A 19,503-nucleotide genomic window follows, 5' to 3' on the forward strand; every position below is an offset into this window, starting at 1 on the left:
GGGGATCGAACCCAGGACGTTGCGCTTGCTAGGCAAGCGCTTCGCCACTGAGCTACATCCCAGCCCCTGGGCTGGCTTTGAACAGCGATCCTCAGATCTCAGCCTCCTGAGTAGCTAGGATTACAGGCGTGAGCCACCAGCGCGGCTGAACCAGAGCTTTTTTACTCAAGATGAGTGCTCTACTACTTGAGCCACAGCTCCACTCCAGCTTCTTGGCAGTTCATTGGACTTTTGAATTCTGCTGAGTATCTAGGATTATAGGCACTGGCTGCATTCACCCTTTTTGAGGCTACAATGGCATAGAAGAGAACTAACATTGATTGCATCCACCTTTCTTAACCAACAAGTTTGGCAACTACTTTCTGTTATTCATAATTATGTGATCTTCAATACCAACTCCAAAGGATTATTAAAGATTGATTCTAACCACGCTCTAATCTCTTCCTGACATGAGATCGGATATGGTCTTCTGCATTTCATTACATTTCTGAGTGACATTTTACGTCTCAGAGTAACTGCAAATCCTCTGATACACTGACTGCTCAGAGAGCTGCTCAGTAAGATACTCTGATTCTGGCTAGATTAAAAAAATGTGAAGTCTCTTTGAAAGGGAAAAGACCAGGATGGCAGGGTGGCAGCACATGCCTGCAATCCCATTAACCTGGAAGGGTACATCTGTAACGTGCTTCAAACTAACTTGTCTCAGCAAACAAACAAAAACCTAGGAAATGAAAATGGATAGCCAATTTGTCTAAAAAAACAATCAAATACCTAGGAAATAAAAAAAGTAGTAATTTTTATTGAAGACGGAAGACTCAAAATTTAGGGAGGGTAACAATCGAACTTTGAGATAAAATCTTTTTTTATATTTTCCAGTTAAAACAAAATAATAGACAAATATGGACATATTCAAATATAGACACATATAAACAATGAAATTTAAATCCAAACAGGGCTGCGAAGGTGGCTTAGTGGTAGAGCGCTTGCTTTGTATGCCTGAGGCCCTGGGTTCAATTCCTCAGCACCACATAAGCAAAAAAGAAAAAAGCTGGAAGTGGCACTGTGGCTCAAGTGGTAGAGCGCTAGCCTTGAGCTGAAGAGCTGAGGGACAGCACCCAGGCCCAGAGTTCAGGCCCCACGACCAGACCAAAAAAATAAAAAATAAATAAATAAAATATCCAAACAATTGTAAATAGAATTATCTACTTTTTGGGGGGGTCCGGTTGTGGGGCCTGGGCGCTGTCCCTTAGCTCTTCAGCTCAAGGCTAGCGCTCTACCACTTATGGTTTTTTTTTTGCTTATGTGGTGCTGAGGAATTGAACCCAGGGCCTCATGCATGCAAGGCAAGCGCTCTACCACTGAGCCACCTTCCCAGCCCCTAGAATTATCTATTAACCTTGAAATGGACTGACGTGCTTCTAGGAAATCTAGGAACTGCTATCAATATAATAGTATAACATAATCATTTTCAATTAGATTGAAAACAAACTGCTACTTGTAGCTTATGCAACAATCAAGTCTGAAAACAATTACTTACTTTCTCCTAAAAGTTAGCCAACAAATTACTAAAGGACAACAGAAACCTCTGCATTTTTGTGGGAATGCTAAGACTGAGGGCACTTACTTCATTACTTTTTTTTTTTTTTTAATCAGCTCTTGTCTGTATGTCTCAATTCTGTCCTCTACTGCTTTCTCATTGCTTCGGTGGTAGCACTGCAGCTTGAACTCAGGACCTTCCAATCTGCTTTAGCTTTTATGCTTTACTTGAGCCATACTGTGGTTCTTTGCTCATTGACTTCCAACTGTGATCCTCAGATCTCAGCCTCCTGAGTAGCTACGATGACAACCAGTGTCTGGCTCTCATCTGTTTTGCAAATTAAACTTTCAACAGGAAAGATGCTTACCTACTGCCTCTACATTATCCTCTCTGTTCTCTTCCTTAGTGTCAACTTCAGCCTCAGTTTCCATCTGAGGGAGAGGTTTTAGTACATCAATATTCACAGGGCTATTACGTAATCGTTGTTTCAGGAGAGAAACCTAAAATAAAATATTTCATTACGGGGAGGAAAGCACAGAAGTAATATTTTCTTTTAAAAAAAATACAGGGACCCAGGCACTGGCAGCTTTCAAGGCTGAGATCTGAAGCTCGTGGTTCAAAGCCAGCCTGGGCAGGAAAGTCCATGTGACTGTTATCTCCCATGCACTTGGCATAAACCAGAAGCGGAGCAGTAACTCCAGTGGTAGAGCACTAGCCTTCAGCAAAAAGGGCTCAGGAACAGAGCCCAGGCCCCAAGTTCAAGCCTGAGGATGGGCACCACCACTACCACCACATCAACAAAATGACAGAGGCTGGCTGGGCATCGCTGGCTCATTTGGCTGAGATCCAAGTGAGCACCAGCAGAGAAATCTTAGAGACTCTTATCTCCAACCAACCTGCAAAAAGCCACAAGCAGAGATGTGGCTCAAGTGGTAGAGCATCAGCCTTGAGTGAAAAAGCCAAGTGAGAGTATGAGGCCCTGAGTTCATACCCCAGTCTGGGCATAAAACAAAATAAAAACAAACCAACAGGCGACAGAGTAAACAATAGCAGTGCTACCACAGTGGAGGAAGAATATAAAATATACTCCCAATGTAGCTGATTATAATCTGTGACAGTTGTCTGTGGTATAACAAATAATCAAAAGATGTAACACTCCAAGTTATCCTTAAAAGGGGGGGGGCACACACTTCTGAAAACAGCCTTTCACTTCAAACAGAAAACAACCTAATTCATTAAAACTTCTCAGTTCCATCCTCTACCTGGGTCTGGAGAACGCTGATATACTGATCTTTCTCCTCTAGAGATGCATCAAACTCCTCCTGGAGATGTTTCTTCGCTTGCTGATCCATTTGGAGCTCCTAAAAGATTTTATAATTGTCAGTGTGAAACAAAAGAAACAAAAAGTTTCCAAAATTTAAAGATATAGCTAACACAGATTTGCCTATGCGCCTCTCTCTCTGTCTGTCTGTCTCTGTCTCTCTCCCTTTCTCTCTCTCTCTCTGGTACCAGAACTGGGACTTGAACTCAGGGCTCTGATCTCTTGCTCTGTTTTCCTCTCATAGTTGGCACTCTACTACCTGAATCAGCCTTCAGTTCCAGCTTTTGGCTGGTTAATTAGAGAAGAGTCTTACAGATATGTTTTCCAAGGCTGGCTTTGAACCTAGAGCCTCAGATCCCAGCCTCCTGCCACTTGCCCCTGGCTTGCTCACCTCTTAAGACAGGATGCCAGGCTAGGTGCCAGTGGCTCACACCTGTCATGCTAGCTACTCAGGAGGCTGAGATCTGAGCATCAGGGTTCAAAGCCAGCCCAGGCAGGGAAGTCTGTGAGACTCTTATCTTCAATTAACCACCAGAAAACCAGAAGTGGTGCTGTGGCTCAAGTGGTAGAGCACTAGCCTTGAGCTGAAGAGATGGGGACAACGCCCAGGTCCAGAGTTCAAGCCCCATGATAGACCAAAACAAAACAAATTAAAATAGGATGCCAGAAATAACAATTAGAACTAATTAGAAAATACTCGGCACATAAGACACCAATACTGGTTAACTCATTAACATGGGCCAATAATTTTGTTCCTTAAAGAATATGAAGATCATTGGGAACCAGTGGTCACGCCTATAAACCTCACTACTCAGGAGGCTGAGATCTGAGGACTGTGGTTCAAAGTCAGCCTAGGCAGGTAAGTCCCTAAGACTCTTCTCTCCAATTAATCAGACCAAAAAAAAAAAAAAGCTGGAAGTGGATTTATGGCTCAAGTGATAGAGTGCTTGTCTTGAGTGGTTGAGTGCCAGTCTTAAGCTGAGGGACAGCACCCAGGCCCTAAGTTCAAGTCCCAGGAACAGCACACTCACACAAAAGTATCTGAAGATGTAGACAGTGTGCTGATGGCTTGTGCCTGTCACCATAGCCACTCAGGACGCCAGCCCAGGGAAGAATCCAGAAAAATGCTGACTAGAATGGCTCAGGTGGTAGAGTATCAGCTTTAAGCAAAAACTCTAAGTGAGCTGGTGATTCATGCCTGTCACCCTAACTACTCATGAAGGAGGCTGAGACCTGAACAATCAAGATTCAAACACATCCAGGAAGAAACATCAAGACTATTTCCAATTATTCAGCAAAATACTGGACTAGAGGCATGGCTCAAGTGGCAGAGCACCAGCTGTGAAGAAGACAGCTAAGTATAAACCCCAATACCAGTACATACATACATATATATGTGTACACACACACACACACACACACAAACATGCAAAGAAAATTGAACAATTTAGAAACAAAAAGTATCAAGTTGAAGTCAAGAGCTGGTGGCTTGCTCCTACAATTCTATCTCAAGCAGAAAGACCGCCGTTTGAGGCCAGCCAGCGCAGAGAAGTTTGCGACCCTGTCTTTTTTTTTTTTTTTGGGGGGGGGGGGAGGGTCCAGTCTTGGGGCCTGAACTCTGGGCCTGGGCTCTGTCCCTCAGCTCTTCGGCTCAAGGCTAGTGCTCTACCACTTGAACCAGAGCACCACTTCTGGCTTTTTTCTTTTTGCTTATGTGGGGCTGAGGAATGGAACCCAGGGCCTCATGCATGCAAGACAAGCGCTCTACCACTGAGCCACCTTCCCAGCCTGCAACCCTGTCTTGAAAACAACATGAAGAAAACAGAACTGGAGATGTGACTGAAGCTGGAGAGTGCAGCCTACTATAGTAGCTCCAGACCTGAAGTTTAAGTTCCAGTACTGACAAAAAAAATTTTTTAAAAAGAAGAAAAAGAAAACATGAGGAAACAAACAACAGCAAGCTGAAAGCTGTGAAGAATTTTCACAACAAAAATATGTACTAAGATCTCCCCACACACCAAAACACAAATGGTTAGGGAGAAGGGAAGAATGAGTTACCAAGGCCTGTACAGGAACAAGCAGAGAAAAGCCAGGGACCTGATGCACTTGAGGACAACACCCACCAAGCACTCTGAGGGTACAGATATAACCACGAGTGGTTCCGCCCACTCCCACACATGGCTGGGCAGAAAGACACACAGGAGGGCCACCTAGTCTTTATGGACAATCACACCCAAGAAGTGCAAAGAACCTTCTGACTAGCCAGGATTACAGGTGTGAGCTACCAGCACCTAGCAAAGTAAGATGTGTACTTATGTCACTAACCTTAACATAACCTCTATCATAGAAAACCCCCACAAAAACTGTAAGGCTGAGCTGGCTGAGTGTTCTTATAACCAGGTGGATATGAAACTATTTTAGCAGATCCAATAATTTGGTAAGTATAAAAGAACAAAGTTCTGTCTGCAAGTATTAATCATTACAACTTACCTCCCTTAATTCTCCAATTCTCCGAAGTGCTTTGTCCTGACTCTGACTTAATATACCCTTCATATGAAACAACACAAGAATAAATCAGTTAAAGATCTGCATGACATAGCATACAACACTAGTTAAAACAAAACAAGACACCAACAAACTGTTTTTAAAATATTACAACTACTTATTCAAAGAAGAGGCGGTTTTGGAGGCTAGGACTGAAAATGTCAAGGATTTGTGACCATGGTGAGGTTTGTTAAAAGTTAGTTGGGACATAGGTGGTTTATGCTTACTTCTAGCTTCTTAGGAGGCTGAAAATGGAAGAGATCAAGATTCCAAGCCAGGCAAGGCAGAAGAGTCTGTGAGACTTCATCTCAACAGAAAGAAGCTGGGTGAGGTGGTGTGTGCCTATAACCCAGTTGTGACGGAAAACCTATAATTGGTAGATTGTGGTTGATGGTCGAGCGCAGGCCCAGGCAAGAAGCAAGAGCCCATCTCAAAAATACAACAGTGCAAGCTGGGTGCTGGTGGCTTACCCTGAATTCTCAGCAATTCAGCAGGCTGGGATATTAGGACCATGGTTTGAAGCTAGCCCCGGCAGAAAAGTCTGTAAGACTTGTATCTCTAACAGCAAAAATCGGGAAGTGGAGTATGGCTCAAGTGGCAGAGTGCAGGCCTTGAGCTAGATAGCGCCCAGGCTGAGTTCAAGCCACAGTACTGGCACAAAAGAACTGAGATGGAGACAGGGAGGGAGGGCAGGAGGGAGAGAGAAAGGAAAGGGGGTCATCCAGAAGAATAGAGTTTCTTATCTCAACTACTTGACTGAGAGCTAGAGTAGCCTCCAAAAACCGTTATTCTTTCTGGAAGAAACTGTTTGGAAAGACCTTGATATAGAAATAACAAAAGCCTTTAGAAAACATCAGAGATGTCTACTGAGAAAATAAAGGAAACAAACAGAAGGTTGAAAAAAAATCTCACTTCCAGTTGTAGAAATACACGTTAACAACAACTCAGTAACATATATGGCAATACATTTGTGCTGTATTTCACTTTATAGCAATTAATATATTGCTTCATTGTTGGCAAGGAGCTTTTTGTTTGTTTTGGGGAGTGCCTTTCCAGTAACTTAAACCTACTTACAAAGTGAGAGCTGGGCACTGGTAGACTATATCTGATTGGTCCATTTTTCTTCAAAGTATTTAATACAGCTTGTACACTGGAGTAGACAGTAAACTTCCTTGGAGATTTTTGTAGTGTAATGTAAGGCTACAGCACAAATAACAAATGCACAAATGCAGTGTCTAGCTCTGAAGAACAACCAGGAAGTACTGAATATGTCAAAAAAAAAGAAAGAAAGAAAGAAAAGAAAACCCAAAACCAAGAAAGCTGTGTGACACTTTACTTGGAAGACCAAATTACTGGGAAAACACTGAAATGAATCTCAAACTCTTGACCAGTACAGGGATCTATACCTCCCTAAATAATAAGGAAAAACCTCTGGGTCCTCCACTGATGATCGAAATCTCCAGAAGTGGTCAAGTGGGCTAAACAGTATGATTTAAACAGTATAATCTAAAAAGGGCTGGCAGCATCTCCTTGGAAGATCTTATCTACTTTTAAAAGGATGCAGGAGTCAAAAATAGCCAGTATAGTGCTTCCACTTACTTGTAGCTTCTTCTTCTCTCTCTGAAGAGTCTGGTAAGCTGATACAAGCTACAACAAATACACCAATAACATTAGTCATTTCTCAACAAATGCAATTTAAGTTTTCAAACCTAGCTAAACCATCCTGCTGTAGAAGTTAATAAACTACTTCAGGGTAATGATTGTGATGCTGGGAAGGAACGATGGAACGGGTAACAAAGACCAAATGTATTGTACTTATAAACTGATTTGTTGAGTTCAAACACCTTTGTACAACTACTCAAATAAAAGAGAGACTCAAACACTTCCTGAGCCGGGCACCAGTGGCTACACCTGTAATCCTACCTACTCAGGAGGCCGAGATCTGAGGTTCATGGTGCAAAGCCAGCCTGGGCAAGAAAGTCTTTGAGACATTTATCTCCTATTAACCACTCAGAAAACTGGAAGTGGCGCTGTGGCTCAAGTGGTAGGATGCTAGCCTTGAGCTGAAGAGCTGAGGGACAGCGCCTAGGCCCAGAGTTCAGGCCCCAAGACTGACCAAAAAAAAAAGAAAAATAGTCAGAAATGATCAGGGTCCTTTATAGATGATTAAACCCAATGAGATACACAACAGTTAATATTAAATAACATACAAAATATGAAATATAAAAAAATCTAATAATGGTAAAATTCTCTCTCTTTTTCTCTCTCTATATTAATTCTTTATTTTTTGGGGGTCCGGTCGTGGGGCCTGAACTCTGGGCCTGGGTGCTGTCCCTCAGCTCTTCAGCTCAAGGCTAGTAGTGCTCTACCACTTGAGCCACAGCACTACTTCCAGCTTTTTTCTTTTTGCTTCCCAGCCCCAAAATTCTGTATCTTTATAATGTCACTTTAGGCACATTTGTCTGGATTTTTCCACCTAATTCAGAGGTTGATCTGACAGTTAACTGCCTAAAGCCATGGGTAATATAATCCACAAATGCTTTCCTAAAGAATTACTCTAACTGCAATAGAAAGGAACCCAAGAGGCAAGACAACTGATAAATTTTATCTTAAAAACAAAGTGCTTGGATTGTACTATGTCATCCTCAAGGGTTTAGGAGTTAAAAGATTCATTATAATGAGCTGGATACCGGTGGCTCACACCTGTCATCCTAGCTACTTAGGAGGCTGAGATCTGAGCATCATGGTTTGAACCCAGGTTGGGCAGGAAAACTGTGATACTCTTATCTCCAGTTAACCTGCAAAAAGCTGGAAGTGGAGCTGTGACTCAAGTGGTAGGGCGCCAGCCTTGAGCTGAAGAGTTGAGGGACAACACCCAGGCCCTGAGTTTTGAGTCCCTGTACTGACACCTTCCCCCTCCCCCCAAAAAGATTCATTTTAGACAAAGAGTTTAAATACAAGAGAACTTAGAATGAACCAATTAAGACTACTGAAAATGAACTCCCATCAGTAATAAGAATTTGGTTGGCAAAAGAGCTTAATTTGGGGATACTCAATTCTCTGCTTGTGTAACCTTGGAAACAGGGAGCTAAGAACAGTGAAGGGATATTTAAAAAGAAAAGCAGTATGGGGCTGGGAAGGTGGCTAAGTGGTAGAGTGCTTGCCTTACACTCATGAGGCCCTGGGTTCGATTCCTCAGCACCACATAAATAGAAAAAGCTGGAAGTGGCTCTGTGGTTCAAGTGGTAGAGTGCTCGCCTTAAGCTAAAGAGCTGAGGGACAGTGCCCAGGCCCAGAGTTCAGACCCCACAACCAACAACAACAACAACGAAAAGAAAAGCACTGTAGACCACATTCTCCTCCAAAACCTGCATTTTGTCACAGGCCCTCTATCTCTATGTCATGGAAAATTTCCCACTAAATACTGCCACAGATCAGTAGTAGCTTAGACAATCGATTCACAGGAGTAAAACTCATTTACCTTCTTTCTTCTATAAATGAGAGAACAGGTGGCCAGAGGGGAAATGTTTTGGTACAAGCCAAAAGGGCAGGTTCCTACCTCAGAATACTTTCCTCTATAGCTATTCAAACTTCGGTCCAGTCTTCGCAATCGCTGAATCAACTGTTCTTTGTTGAGACTATCAAAATTCCCTAAGGAATCCTCAGCCTCACTCTCCATGTCGGAAGGCGAATCAAAGGAGGCTGCAGAATATTCCAGGTCCAGCTGATTCAGGGACTCGCGGGAAGATGTTCGGATCAAAGACTCTTTAGAAGATCGGAAGAGAGAGTCCTTTACAGGACTTCGAAACAAAGATTCCATGGAAGGCACCCGCAGCTGGAGTTTCTGAGCAAAAGTCTGAGTGTCAGCTGACTGCAACCAAAACAAGGGAGGTGAGTTCCAACACACACACACACACACACTCTCTCTCTCTCTTCTATTATCTCCTATGACCCAGCAGTGATCTGTGCTGTAACAAATTCAGTTGTTGATAGTGTCTATATTGTTTTTTGAGAAAGAGAGAAGACAGACAGACAGACATTGGGTAACTTCTTTTTGTGTGTGTACATGCTGAGACTGGGACTAGAACTCAGGTCCTAACACAGTTACTTCACTTTTGCGTTCACCACTGGCACTCTATCACTTGAACCATATCTCCATCTCTACAGGCATGAGCCACTGGTGCTCAGCTTATATGTACATTTTCATTGACTTAGAATAAGCCTTGAAGGATAGACACTAGCCCCTTCCATTTCTCCTTTCCATTCCCCCCCCTTTCTTTTTTTGTTTTGATTCTGTTTACACAGCGCTCCATAAGACTAGCTCGTGGTGCCCTCATGGAGAAGGGACTAAAGGGAGTTGGACTACTAACAACATCTGTCTCTAGGTTGGGTAGCTGAGTGGATTTGGATAATAAATATAGGTTCTGTTCTGTATTACTAAATTGTGATACTGACAGATTTCAATTTGTACTTTTTGATTAGTTTTTCCCACACTCTTTCAGATTAGAATGTGCCATCTTTCAGTTTGATAATATACACTGTAGGAGAAAAATCTGTAAAAAGAAATTGGTTTTATCATTTTTAAAGTTTTCACTTTCACCATGCCAGTAATTTTATAAATGAGAAATAATAGGACATTACTTTCATTTAAAACTTTTAGTCAGGAGTTGGTGGCTCACACCTGTACTGCTAGCTACTCTGGAGGTTGAGATCTGAATATCATGATTCAAAGCCAACCCAGGCAGAAGTCTGTAAGACTCTTATCTCCAATGAGACACCAAAAAGTCAGAGGTGAAGGTGTGGTTCAAGTGGTAGAGTGCTAGCCTTGAGCAAAAAAAAAAAAAAACTAAGGAAAAGTACAAGGCCCTGAGTGCAAGTCCTAGTACCAGGGCAAAAATAAATAAAAAAGTAAATAAATGTAAACTTTCCCAAGAAACTAGGAACAAATCCATAGTTAATAAACATATGGTATCACATATTTGAACATCATCGTTTGAATGAATGTTGGACTGTAACCATAACAGACAGGCCCACACTCTGAAGGAACTTGTTTTTAAAAAATACCATTAGTGACAGACCTGAGGAGTGGATAATTCACTTCTGTTAACACTGTCTGAGGACTTCACAGCATAGGTGGATGCATTCTGAGAAAAAGAAAGAAGTATTATAAAGGAATATTTTTGAAAGGTATCAGGACCTATAAAATACTTTCAGCAATTAAACACAATTAGTAATTGCACATTATTAGAATATTTTCATGCAAGGAAAAATTAGTATGGCAATTTAGAAAATCCACTTTGCTGTACTATGTGAAACCCAATAGCAAAGATTAGTACACAGTACTCACTAGTCTCCCACGACAAAATTCCTTAGGGATTCAATCAGCAAGATTCAAAGAGGAAACTATAAAACAGAGGCAATGTGATTGTTCCCCATGATAAAATAATGCTCAAATGATTGGCTTCACTTCCAAACAATGTATCTTTTTGGTGTATGTGCTGATACAGGGGCTTGGACTTAGGCCTGGGTGCTGCCCCTTGGCTTCTTTTGCTCCAGGTTGGAGACACAAACCCACAGCTGGCTTTTTAATGGCCAACTGGAGAGTGGAGGGAGACCCTTGGACTTTTTTTATTTTTCTTTTTGGGATGATGGTGCTGGTCTTGGGGATTGAATTCAGTGAGTGTTCATTGTTCCTGAGCTTTTTGGCTCAAAGCAAGCACCCTCCCATTTGAGCACAACTTCCACTTCCAGCTTTTTGGTTATTAACTGGAGATAAGAGTCTCAGGGACTTTCCCTCTCCAGGTTGGCTTTGAACCAAAATCCTTAGATCTCAGCCTCCTGAGTAGCTAGGATTATCAGCATGAACCACAAAGACCTGGCTTCAAATTCACTTGCATTGCTGCATCTGGCGCACCTGTTACACAAATGCATTCTTAATGTGTATGTTTGCTTGTACGAAACCTCATCTCTTTTGCACTGTAAATACACACTGACCTGTTTGTCAGCACATTAAATTATAAAGTCTCAGAGGACCCGTTCTGCATTTTCAGTCTGGTGCTCAACACCTAATATCTGTTTTAGTAAGCTCTTGATAAGTGCTTGCTAAGTCCTTATGTAGTCGAGACAGTGTAAAGGCCTTCTCCCAAGAGACGTCTATGGCGCTAGCTCAACACTGAGCGATACTCAAAGTCATCAACACCACTTCCTGGAGGAAATTCTTTGGTAATAAGAAACAAGTTTTAATGTTTATTTAATCTGACAGTACACACAGGTTCCCCACCAAACCTGTTTGAGTACATCATCTTCAATCTTTCTATAATCATTTTTTGACTGCCAAGCCAAGCACTAAAGATACAGTAAAAACTTATCATCGAATTAGATTCTCACTTCATTTTTATTATGACATAGACTACTCTATACATTCATCATATGGGGAGAAAAGTTTTTTTATCAGACAAATATGAAACTTAATGTGTTAGGAAAAGGCTTTTAGTTTACTAAAGATTTTCTCTTTCTTTTTCCTTCTCCCTTGTCTTTCCTTCTTCTTCCCTGTTTCCCTCCCTCCCCACCCCTTCCCCTTCTTTTCCTATCTACCTTCCTTCCTCCTCCCTTTCTTGTTCATTTCGTATTTTGTTATCTGAGATTGGAGAAGGTCCTGACCTGGGGACCTTCCAGACTCACTCCATCTCTGAAGTAGCAAGGCCACCCAAGTAGCTGGCATTACCATGCCTAGCTCTGAAATTTATTTTCAAAGAGTCTAAAGCCTTCCACTTTTACAGTGGTAACATTTTTGAAAACAGATACTAGATTCAAATGAACTTTATGTTCTATACTTATGAGAGTTGGGCATGTAAGTTCTTTCTTTTGCTGGTCCTGGGGCTTGAACTCAGGTCCTGGGGGCTGTCCCTGGGTTTCTTTTTGCTCAAGGCTAGTGCTCTACCCCTTGGAGCCACAGCTCCACTTTTGGCTTTTTTGGTAATTTACTGGAGATAAGAGTCTCATGGACTTTCTGCAGGGTCTGGATTAAAACTGTCATCCTCAGATCTCAGCCTCCCGAGCAGGGGTGGCACCAGACACTTTTCTTTCCTAAAGTTTCTATTCCAACTACTTCAAGTATAAAACATATCCTTTTGTGTTTTGTTTTGTGTGTGTGTGTGTGTGTGTGTGTGTGAGAGAGAGAGAGAGAGAGAGAAAGAGAGAGAGATACAAGAGCTTGGACTCAGGGCCTGGGCACTGTCCCTCAGCTTTTTTGCTCAAGGCTGGCTATCTACCACTTGAGCCGCAACTCCATTTTTGTGCTGACTAGAGATAGGAGTATCATGGACTTCTGCCTAGGCTGGCTTTGAATCACAATCCTAGAACCTCTGTCTCCTGACTGGCTAGGAAGACAGGTGTGGGCCACCAGCACCAGGCCCCTCTGTGTTTTAAAAGTAAACTGCTGGGCTGGGAAGGTGGCTCAGTGGTAGAACGCTTGCCTTGCATGCCTGAGGCCCTGGGTTCGATTCCTCAGCACCACATAAGCAAAAAGAAAAAAGCCAGAAGTGGAGCTGTGGCACAAGTGGTAGAGCGCTAGCCTTGAGCTGAAGAGCTGAGGGACAGCGCCCAGGCCCAGAGTTCAGGCCCCACTACCGGACCCAAAAAAAAAAAAAGTACTGCTTGCAGGCCAAGCTATGTACCTATGGGGCTGAGAAGGTGGCTCAGTGGTAGAGCGCTTGCCTTGCATGCTCGAGGCCCTGGGTTCGACTCCTCAGCACCACATAAGCAAAAAGAAAAAAGCCGGAAGTTGTGCTGTGGCTCAAGTGGTAGAGCGCTAGCCTTGAGCTGAAGAGCTGAGGGACAGCACCCAGACCCAGAGTTCAGGCCCCACAACTGGACGCAAAAAAAAAAAAAGTAAACTGCTCAGCTTTCTCTGACTGGGACTCCTGATTCACTCCCCAGTTTAGGAACAATGCGGTATTACTTGTAGCCAGAGCCAATGACATGCCAGTTTCTCAGACATCCATGTCTAATATAGCTCTTACTACCCACTGCCCCGTTATTTCCCTAAGCAGCTTTCTTCTCTGAAACCAAGTTCAGAAATGATGACTTGGCACTGATGACAAATCACATTAGTTTCATTCTTTTCTTTTTCTTTTGGTCAGCCATGGGGCTTGAACTCTGGGCTTGGGCACTGTCCCTCAGCTCTTCAGCTCAAGGCGAGCACTCTACCACTTGAGCCACAGCGCCACTTCTGGTAGCTCACTGGAGAGGAGAGTCTCATGGACTTTCCTGCCCCACTGGCTTTGAACCACGGTCCTCAGATCTCAGCCTCCTGAGTCGCTTGAATTACAAGCGTGAGCCCCTGGCCCAGTTCCATTCATTTCTACTCTAACACTGAAAGCTGTCCTTACTGGGTAAATATTTCTAAATTTTAGCTTGCTAATTACAAATTGACCTGAGACTCTAAAGAAGAAAACGCCTAATTTCCCTAAATAAAAAATTTACAAAAAAAATTACACAGTTTAAAATTGAATCCATTCAGATAAATGACATTATTTTCTTTCAGGTGTCTTACACTCATAAAACCAACAGTTGCAAAGTATAGCACAATTACTTATTACTGGTGATTGCAAAATAACAGTTGCTTGTTATCACAGAAGCCATATACTTTCCCAGAGCTGTTCATGATGAATTTGTGTAATAATGAATTGTTTCTTCCAAAATGTAAATCATATCTCAAAATAGTCTTGGCTTACTACCAAGAGCAAAACAGAGATGTCAAACAATGTACTCCTTTCTTTTTCTTTCAGTTAAGAGTAACCATTCCTGAGGGAGAAACCTGGGGAGTTTGGGCCCAGTAACCCTGGCCTGTGTGTGTTAGTGCAGACTGTTCCTGTGTTGCTGCTACTTTGTTATTTTGCTGTTACAAAGCTGTCAGTAAGCACCACAGCCACCACAACTCAGCCATTGGCTCTGATAGTAGTAGGTTAGCAAGAGGCCACTAGAAAGATGCTTTACAGAAAGAGTCAGTGACTAGAGCAAGATGAAAATCTAGTTGTGCAATCGCCACGTTATTGCTGCTGTCCTACAGAGGGAATGCAGAAAAGCCATGGAAGGACTCACCACACTGTCATTCTGTGTTTTAGGCTGTTTGGAGGAATCCAAAGCAAAGATAGTATATTCAGAGAGAAAAGCAGGCTCTGCTATCATCCCAGCTAGTAGCTGTCTCATTCAGTGTAATCAGCAGAGGTACAAAAATAAAACGCATGATGAAATACAAGTCATACTGGCATGTTGAAATGTGTTCCCACTGTGTGACCATCATCATCATCATCATCACCACCACCACCACCAACTCCACCAACTCCACCACTACCACCACCACCACACCACCTCCCCCATAGGGATACCCAGTTGCTAGAAATGTTCAGCCATAAGAGATGAACTGATTAGTTTGGATTTGGATACCCAACTTATAAACAAGCTGCTAACTGGAAGACAAACAATATATACAACCAGGACTATAGTGTACATCATGTTTGGAATCTGAAGTAAAATTTCATACCATTATAAATAACACAAAATAGAAGGCTTCAGTTATGCAAGGTAAGTTCTATGACTCTTTAATAAAGTATAATGCTGACAGATGTCAATATCTTACTGTGTACTTAAATGTTTTATAAAGGGACAACTTGTGTGAACTCTCCTTAGCCCTAACAATTGTCATGACAATAATGGACACAAAAGGAAAGTTTGGGAGGTGATAGCTCCACCAGTATATATTTAATTCCCAAATTTATTTAGTTGCATATACGAGATATACATATAGTTTTTTAGATGTTGATCATACCTGAGTAAAATGATCATAAAAATGTAAAGAATACAAACTTTGGAATAACATTCATAAATATGAGCCCCTCCCTTTTTTTTGGCAGTACTGAGGACTGAACTCAGGGCCAACCATTCTACTGCTTGAGTCATGCATACCCACAGTACCAGTTCATTCATCTTTTATGTACTCAAACAGGCTGCAACGTAGTGTTTATAGAGGACCAAATACACATATATACTTAAACACACAAATATCTGTACAATATGTGCAAAACTATTATTTTTTGAGTATGCTGAGAAGAAACTGTGTATATGTGTGTGTGCACTAGTACTGGACTTGTACTTAGGGCCTAGCACTTTCCTCTGGTTTTTCCACTCATGGCTGGTGCTCTACCACTTGAGGTATGCCTCTAGTTCCAGCCCAAGCAGGCTTTGAACCTAGATCTCCACCAGCCTCCAAGGTAGCTAGGATTATAGGTGTGAGCCACTGTGTGCAGCCAAAACCTTGGAAAAAGAAAAGTATGTCTTAAAGATAAATTCTACCGCACTACTTCTTTCGATCTATTTGGTATATTCTTTTATACTTCATTTTCTTCGAGTGACTTCTATGCTACACACCAAAACACTGATAATCATGAATGCTTAGTAAATCATATTTAGAGTGATTTTTTTTTGACGGTAGAAATTACACAAATCTGTACCTGTGTTAAAGTTGCATAGAAATAACACAAAAACACACGGGGTTATGATGAATGAAGCTGGTGGCATCTGAATGGGCTCTGTGGGTGTCCCAGAGCGTGCCAACGGCCGCCCCTGGATTTACTCCTGCCAAATGCTCCATCCTTCCCATGCGTCTGCAGTTATGTTAGGGGCTGGCCCACACATGGGGAAGAGAGAACACAGCACTCATAGTCACTGTCCAGCCCAAGGGTAGCACCACTAGAAATAGCTTCAACATTTTAAATTTGTACATAATCTAACTCCACTCCAAGAAACATATCCAATAAATAGCATTATAAATATCTGAGTATAAGCCTCACTATGATACTATTTTTATAAAAAAATTACCAATTTTGATTCACAATATTGAGACTTCCTTCAAACGAATCCACAGATTCAATGCTACCCCAACCAAAAAAGATTTTTTGTCAGTTGTAAGGCTTGAACTTAGGGCCTGGGTGCTGTCCCTGAGCTCTTTTGTTCAAGGCCAGTGCTCTACCACTTTAAGCCACAGTGCCACTTCTAGTTTTCAGGTGGTTCGTTGGAGGTAAGTCTCTCACAACTTTCCTGCCCTGGATGGCTTTGAACCACCATCTTCAGATCTCACCCTTCTGAGTAGCTAGGATTAGAGGCATGCGCTACCAGTGCCCAGTCCAACCAAAATTCTTAGGTTTGTTTTGCAATCCTGGTTGTGCTTTACTTTGTTGTTTTCCTTTCTTGCGTGGAATTTAAGTATCTTATTCAAAGTTTATGTGGGTGGGTGCTGGTGTCTCATGCTTGTAATCCTCGCTACTCAGGAGGCTGAGATCTGAGCATCAAGGTTCCAAGTCAGCCCAGGCAGGAAAGTCTGTGAGACTCTCACTTAACCACTAAAAATCTAGACGTGGAACTGTGGCTCAAATTGTAGAGTGCCAGTCCTTTGCAAAAATGCTAAGGGACAGTCTTTACTCCCAGAGTCTAAGCCACAGTTCTAGAATGGGCACCTAAGTGTATACGTATGCACGCACGCGCAAACACACGCGCACGCACACACACACACCATCAGCATGGTAATCTCTTAGGGAAAGGGAGAAAGCACTAAAGCAATGGTGGTAACATGGAGATTCACTTTGTATTAAGTTACTCTACAGCTGGAATGCAAGTCATCTCTTTTCTGTATTTGTGTGACAGAACATAAAAAGTAATAGAAAATCTTAGGAAAAAAGAAGTCTGGAGGTGGGTGCTCAGAAGTTTGAGGACTGAGGTCTGAAGTCAGCTTGGATAGATAAGTCCATGAGACGCTAATTTCCAAGTAATCAGGAAAAAAGCCAGAGTTGGACCTGTAGTTCAAATATATGTGTGCTAGCCTTGAATGAAAAAGTTAAGGGGCAGTGCCCAGGCCCTGAGTTCAAGCCCCAGTACTGGCCCAAACAAGTCCCACCATTTATGTGAACCCAGTTAAGTTACTTTTCAGCTTTCATTAACCAGTTTGAACAGGAAATTTCCTTACACCATGTTGAAACAACTTCTACCAGATTATTCCAAAAGCATGTCATCCTCTGAAAGTAAAGTTCTCAGACAAACACTGTAGAAAAGCGTAAGTTGAGGGATCCTAGTTCAAAGCCAGCCCAGACAGACAAATCCGAGACCCTCTTCTCTTCAGATCTCCAGGTAACCAGCAAGTAGCTGGAAGTGAAGATGTGGTTCAAGTAGTACAGTGTTAGCCTTGAGTGGAAAAACTAAGCCAGTGCAAGGCCCTGGGTTTAAGTCCTGATACAGGCACACAAAGGAAAAACAAAAGCATCAGTTCTATTTCCAAACAAAAGACGGTGTTATCCATACCCAGGAATTAAATTGCTGGCCTGTCAAAACCCTTTCTCACTTTGTTATCGTCAGTGGCATGACATTTTAGAGTGACTTCTTGTGAGGAGTAATATTAGAAGATGTGATCTTACCTCTCTGTTGGGGATAGCAGCTTCATCAAGTTGCTCTGTAAATGAAGAGGCTCTGCTTCTAGCTCTGGTTGGTGTTGAAGAGGTGGAGGGTCCCTGTATTTCAAAATCATTATACAAATTAGAAAGACTATATTGATCACTACTGATCACTGTCAGTTCTTTATTCTACCCATGCCTATAAATCACTGAAAGGAAACAAACACAATTTTGTTTTTTTGTTAGTCATGGGGCTTGAACTCTGGGCCTAGGCGATGTCCCATAGCTCTTCAGCTCAAGGCCAGTGCTTTACCACTGGAGCCACAGCACCACTTCCAGTCTTCTGGTGGTTTTTATTGGAGATAAGAGTCTCACAGAGTTTCCTGCCTGGGCTGGCTTTGAACTACAATCCTCAGATCTCAGCCTCCTGAGTAGCTAGGATTACAGGCGTGAGCCACCGGCGCCCGTCACAAACACAGTTTTAAAAAGTAAAGAATAAAACAGAACCAACTGTAAGACTCAGGCTGCCTATGAGGCAGACTCTGTTACCATCTATAACTACAATATTACACCGTGTTGGTCTATTACCACACAGCCCAGGGAACCTTCAATTCACTCTCTTATTGAGGCTGACCTCAAACTTGGAAACCTCCTGTCTCAGCCTCCTCACAGTGCTGGGATTACAGACATGTGCAACCATACTCTTCTCAAAATAAACTTGTTTTGCACACTGTGTCTCTTTTAATATAAAAGGCTATGATGGGACTTTAAAATAACAATATTTGAGGAAACTGAAGTCAACTGAGAAGCAAATGAGCATGATGATCTTTGCAAATTTTCTATGAAACAAAGTGAGTTCTAATTTTGAGTTCAGTGATGAAAGTTCATTTCTTTAAAAAAAGGCTTTTGGTTTTTCACGTTTAAGGTTTCTTAAGTATCCAGTACTATATGAAATACATGGTATAATATAACTTGCCCATTTCTAGACCTACTTGGATCCACTCCAGATACATATACTGAGATAAGCCCAGACACCACAATCCTCACTATAAACTCACCACAGAAAAGTAAAGGAGATGTCTGAGGTCTACTCAAAGGTGAGCCCAAACCTGCAAGACCAACCTCCTTTAAAGCTGTGGCAGCACAGATCTGAGCTCCTCTGTCCATAGAAATGAGTAGTGTATGCCTTTTGTAGTGTATACAGAGGGCACTGAATAAATGAATAGATGAATGAACGAGCAGGACTCTGATCTGTCACTTCTCTGGAATTAAAAGCAATACTGCAGTGATACACACACACACACACACACACATGTGCGCACACACGCGCTCAATAGTTAAGTTCTGGAGAAGTGTAACGCATCTCTTACATCAGCACAGATGTGGGCTAAATAGCCACCTGCTGGGGTGAGGGGAGACATCAAACACATCCTTACTTCATACTTGAAGCTACATTGAGGACTGGAAGTTTGTAATGGAAGCATATAGGAAATACAACTGTTTTTCTGTAGTCTATGAATGGGAAAGTTCTTTATATCAAAGGAACAGTTTAAACTGGATACGAAGGACTAGTGCCTATAACCCTTGCTACTCAGGAGTCTGAGACCTGAGGCATCTCAGTTCACAGACAGTTTGAGACACACCCTCCTCAATTACCCAGC

The 19,503-nt window shown here is 42.2% G+C and overlaps 1 protein-coding gene across 1 annotated transcript in view; it reads right to left on the bottom strand.

Moving 5' to 3' along the window:
• Golga4 (golgin A4) overlaps window positions 1-17,959 on the bottom strand; it is a gene marked incomplete at its 5' end in the record, with an annotated part of 65,340 nt that extends 47,381 nt beyond the window's left edge. Inside the window, 7 exons of the mRNA XM_013030261.1 lie at window positions 1,905-2,037; window positions 2,800-2,898; window positions 5,349-5,405; window positions 7,002-7,049; window positions 8,962-9,273; window positions 10,481-10,546; window positions 17,867-17,959. Coding sequence (XP_012885715.1) covers window positions 1,905-2,037; window positions 2,800-2,898; window positions 5,349-5,405; window positions 7,002-7,049; window positions 8,962-9,273; window positions 10,481-10,546; window positions 17,867-17,959 — 808 coding nt within the window. The remainder of the gene's footprint in view (window positions 1-1,904; window positions 2,038-2,799; window positions 2,899-5,348; window positions 5,406-7,001; window positions 7,050-8,961; window positions 9,274-10,480; window positions 10,547-17,866) is intronic.
• Window positions 17,960-19,503: the final 1,544 nt, after the last annotated feature.

The sequence above is a fragment of the Dipodomys ordii genome, unplaced genomic scaffold, assembly GCF_000151885.1.
Source record: "Dipodomys ordii isolate 6190 unplaced genomic scaffold, Dord_2.0 Scaffold128, whole genome shotgun sequence".
Lineage (NCBI taxonomy): Eukaryota > Metazoa > Chordata > Mammalia > Rodentia > Heteromyidae > Dipodomys > Dipodomys ordii.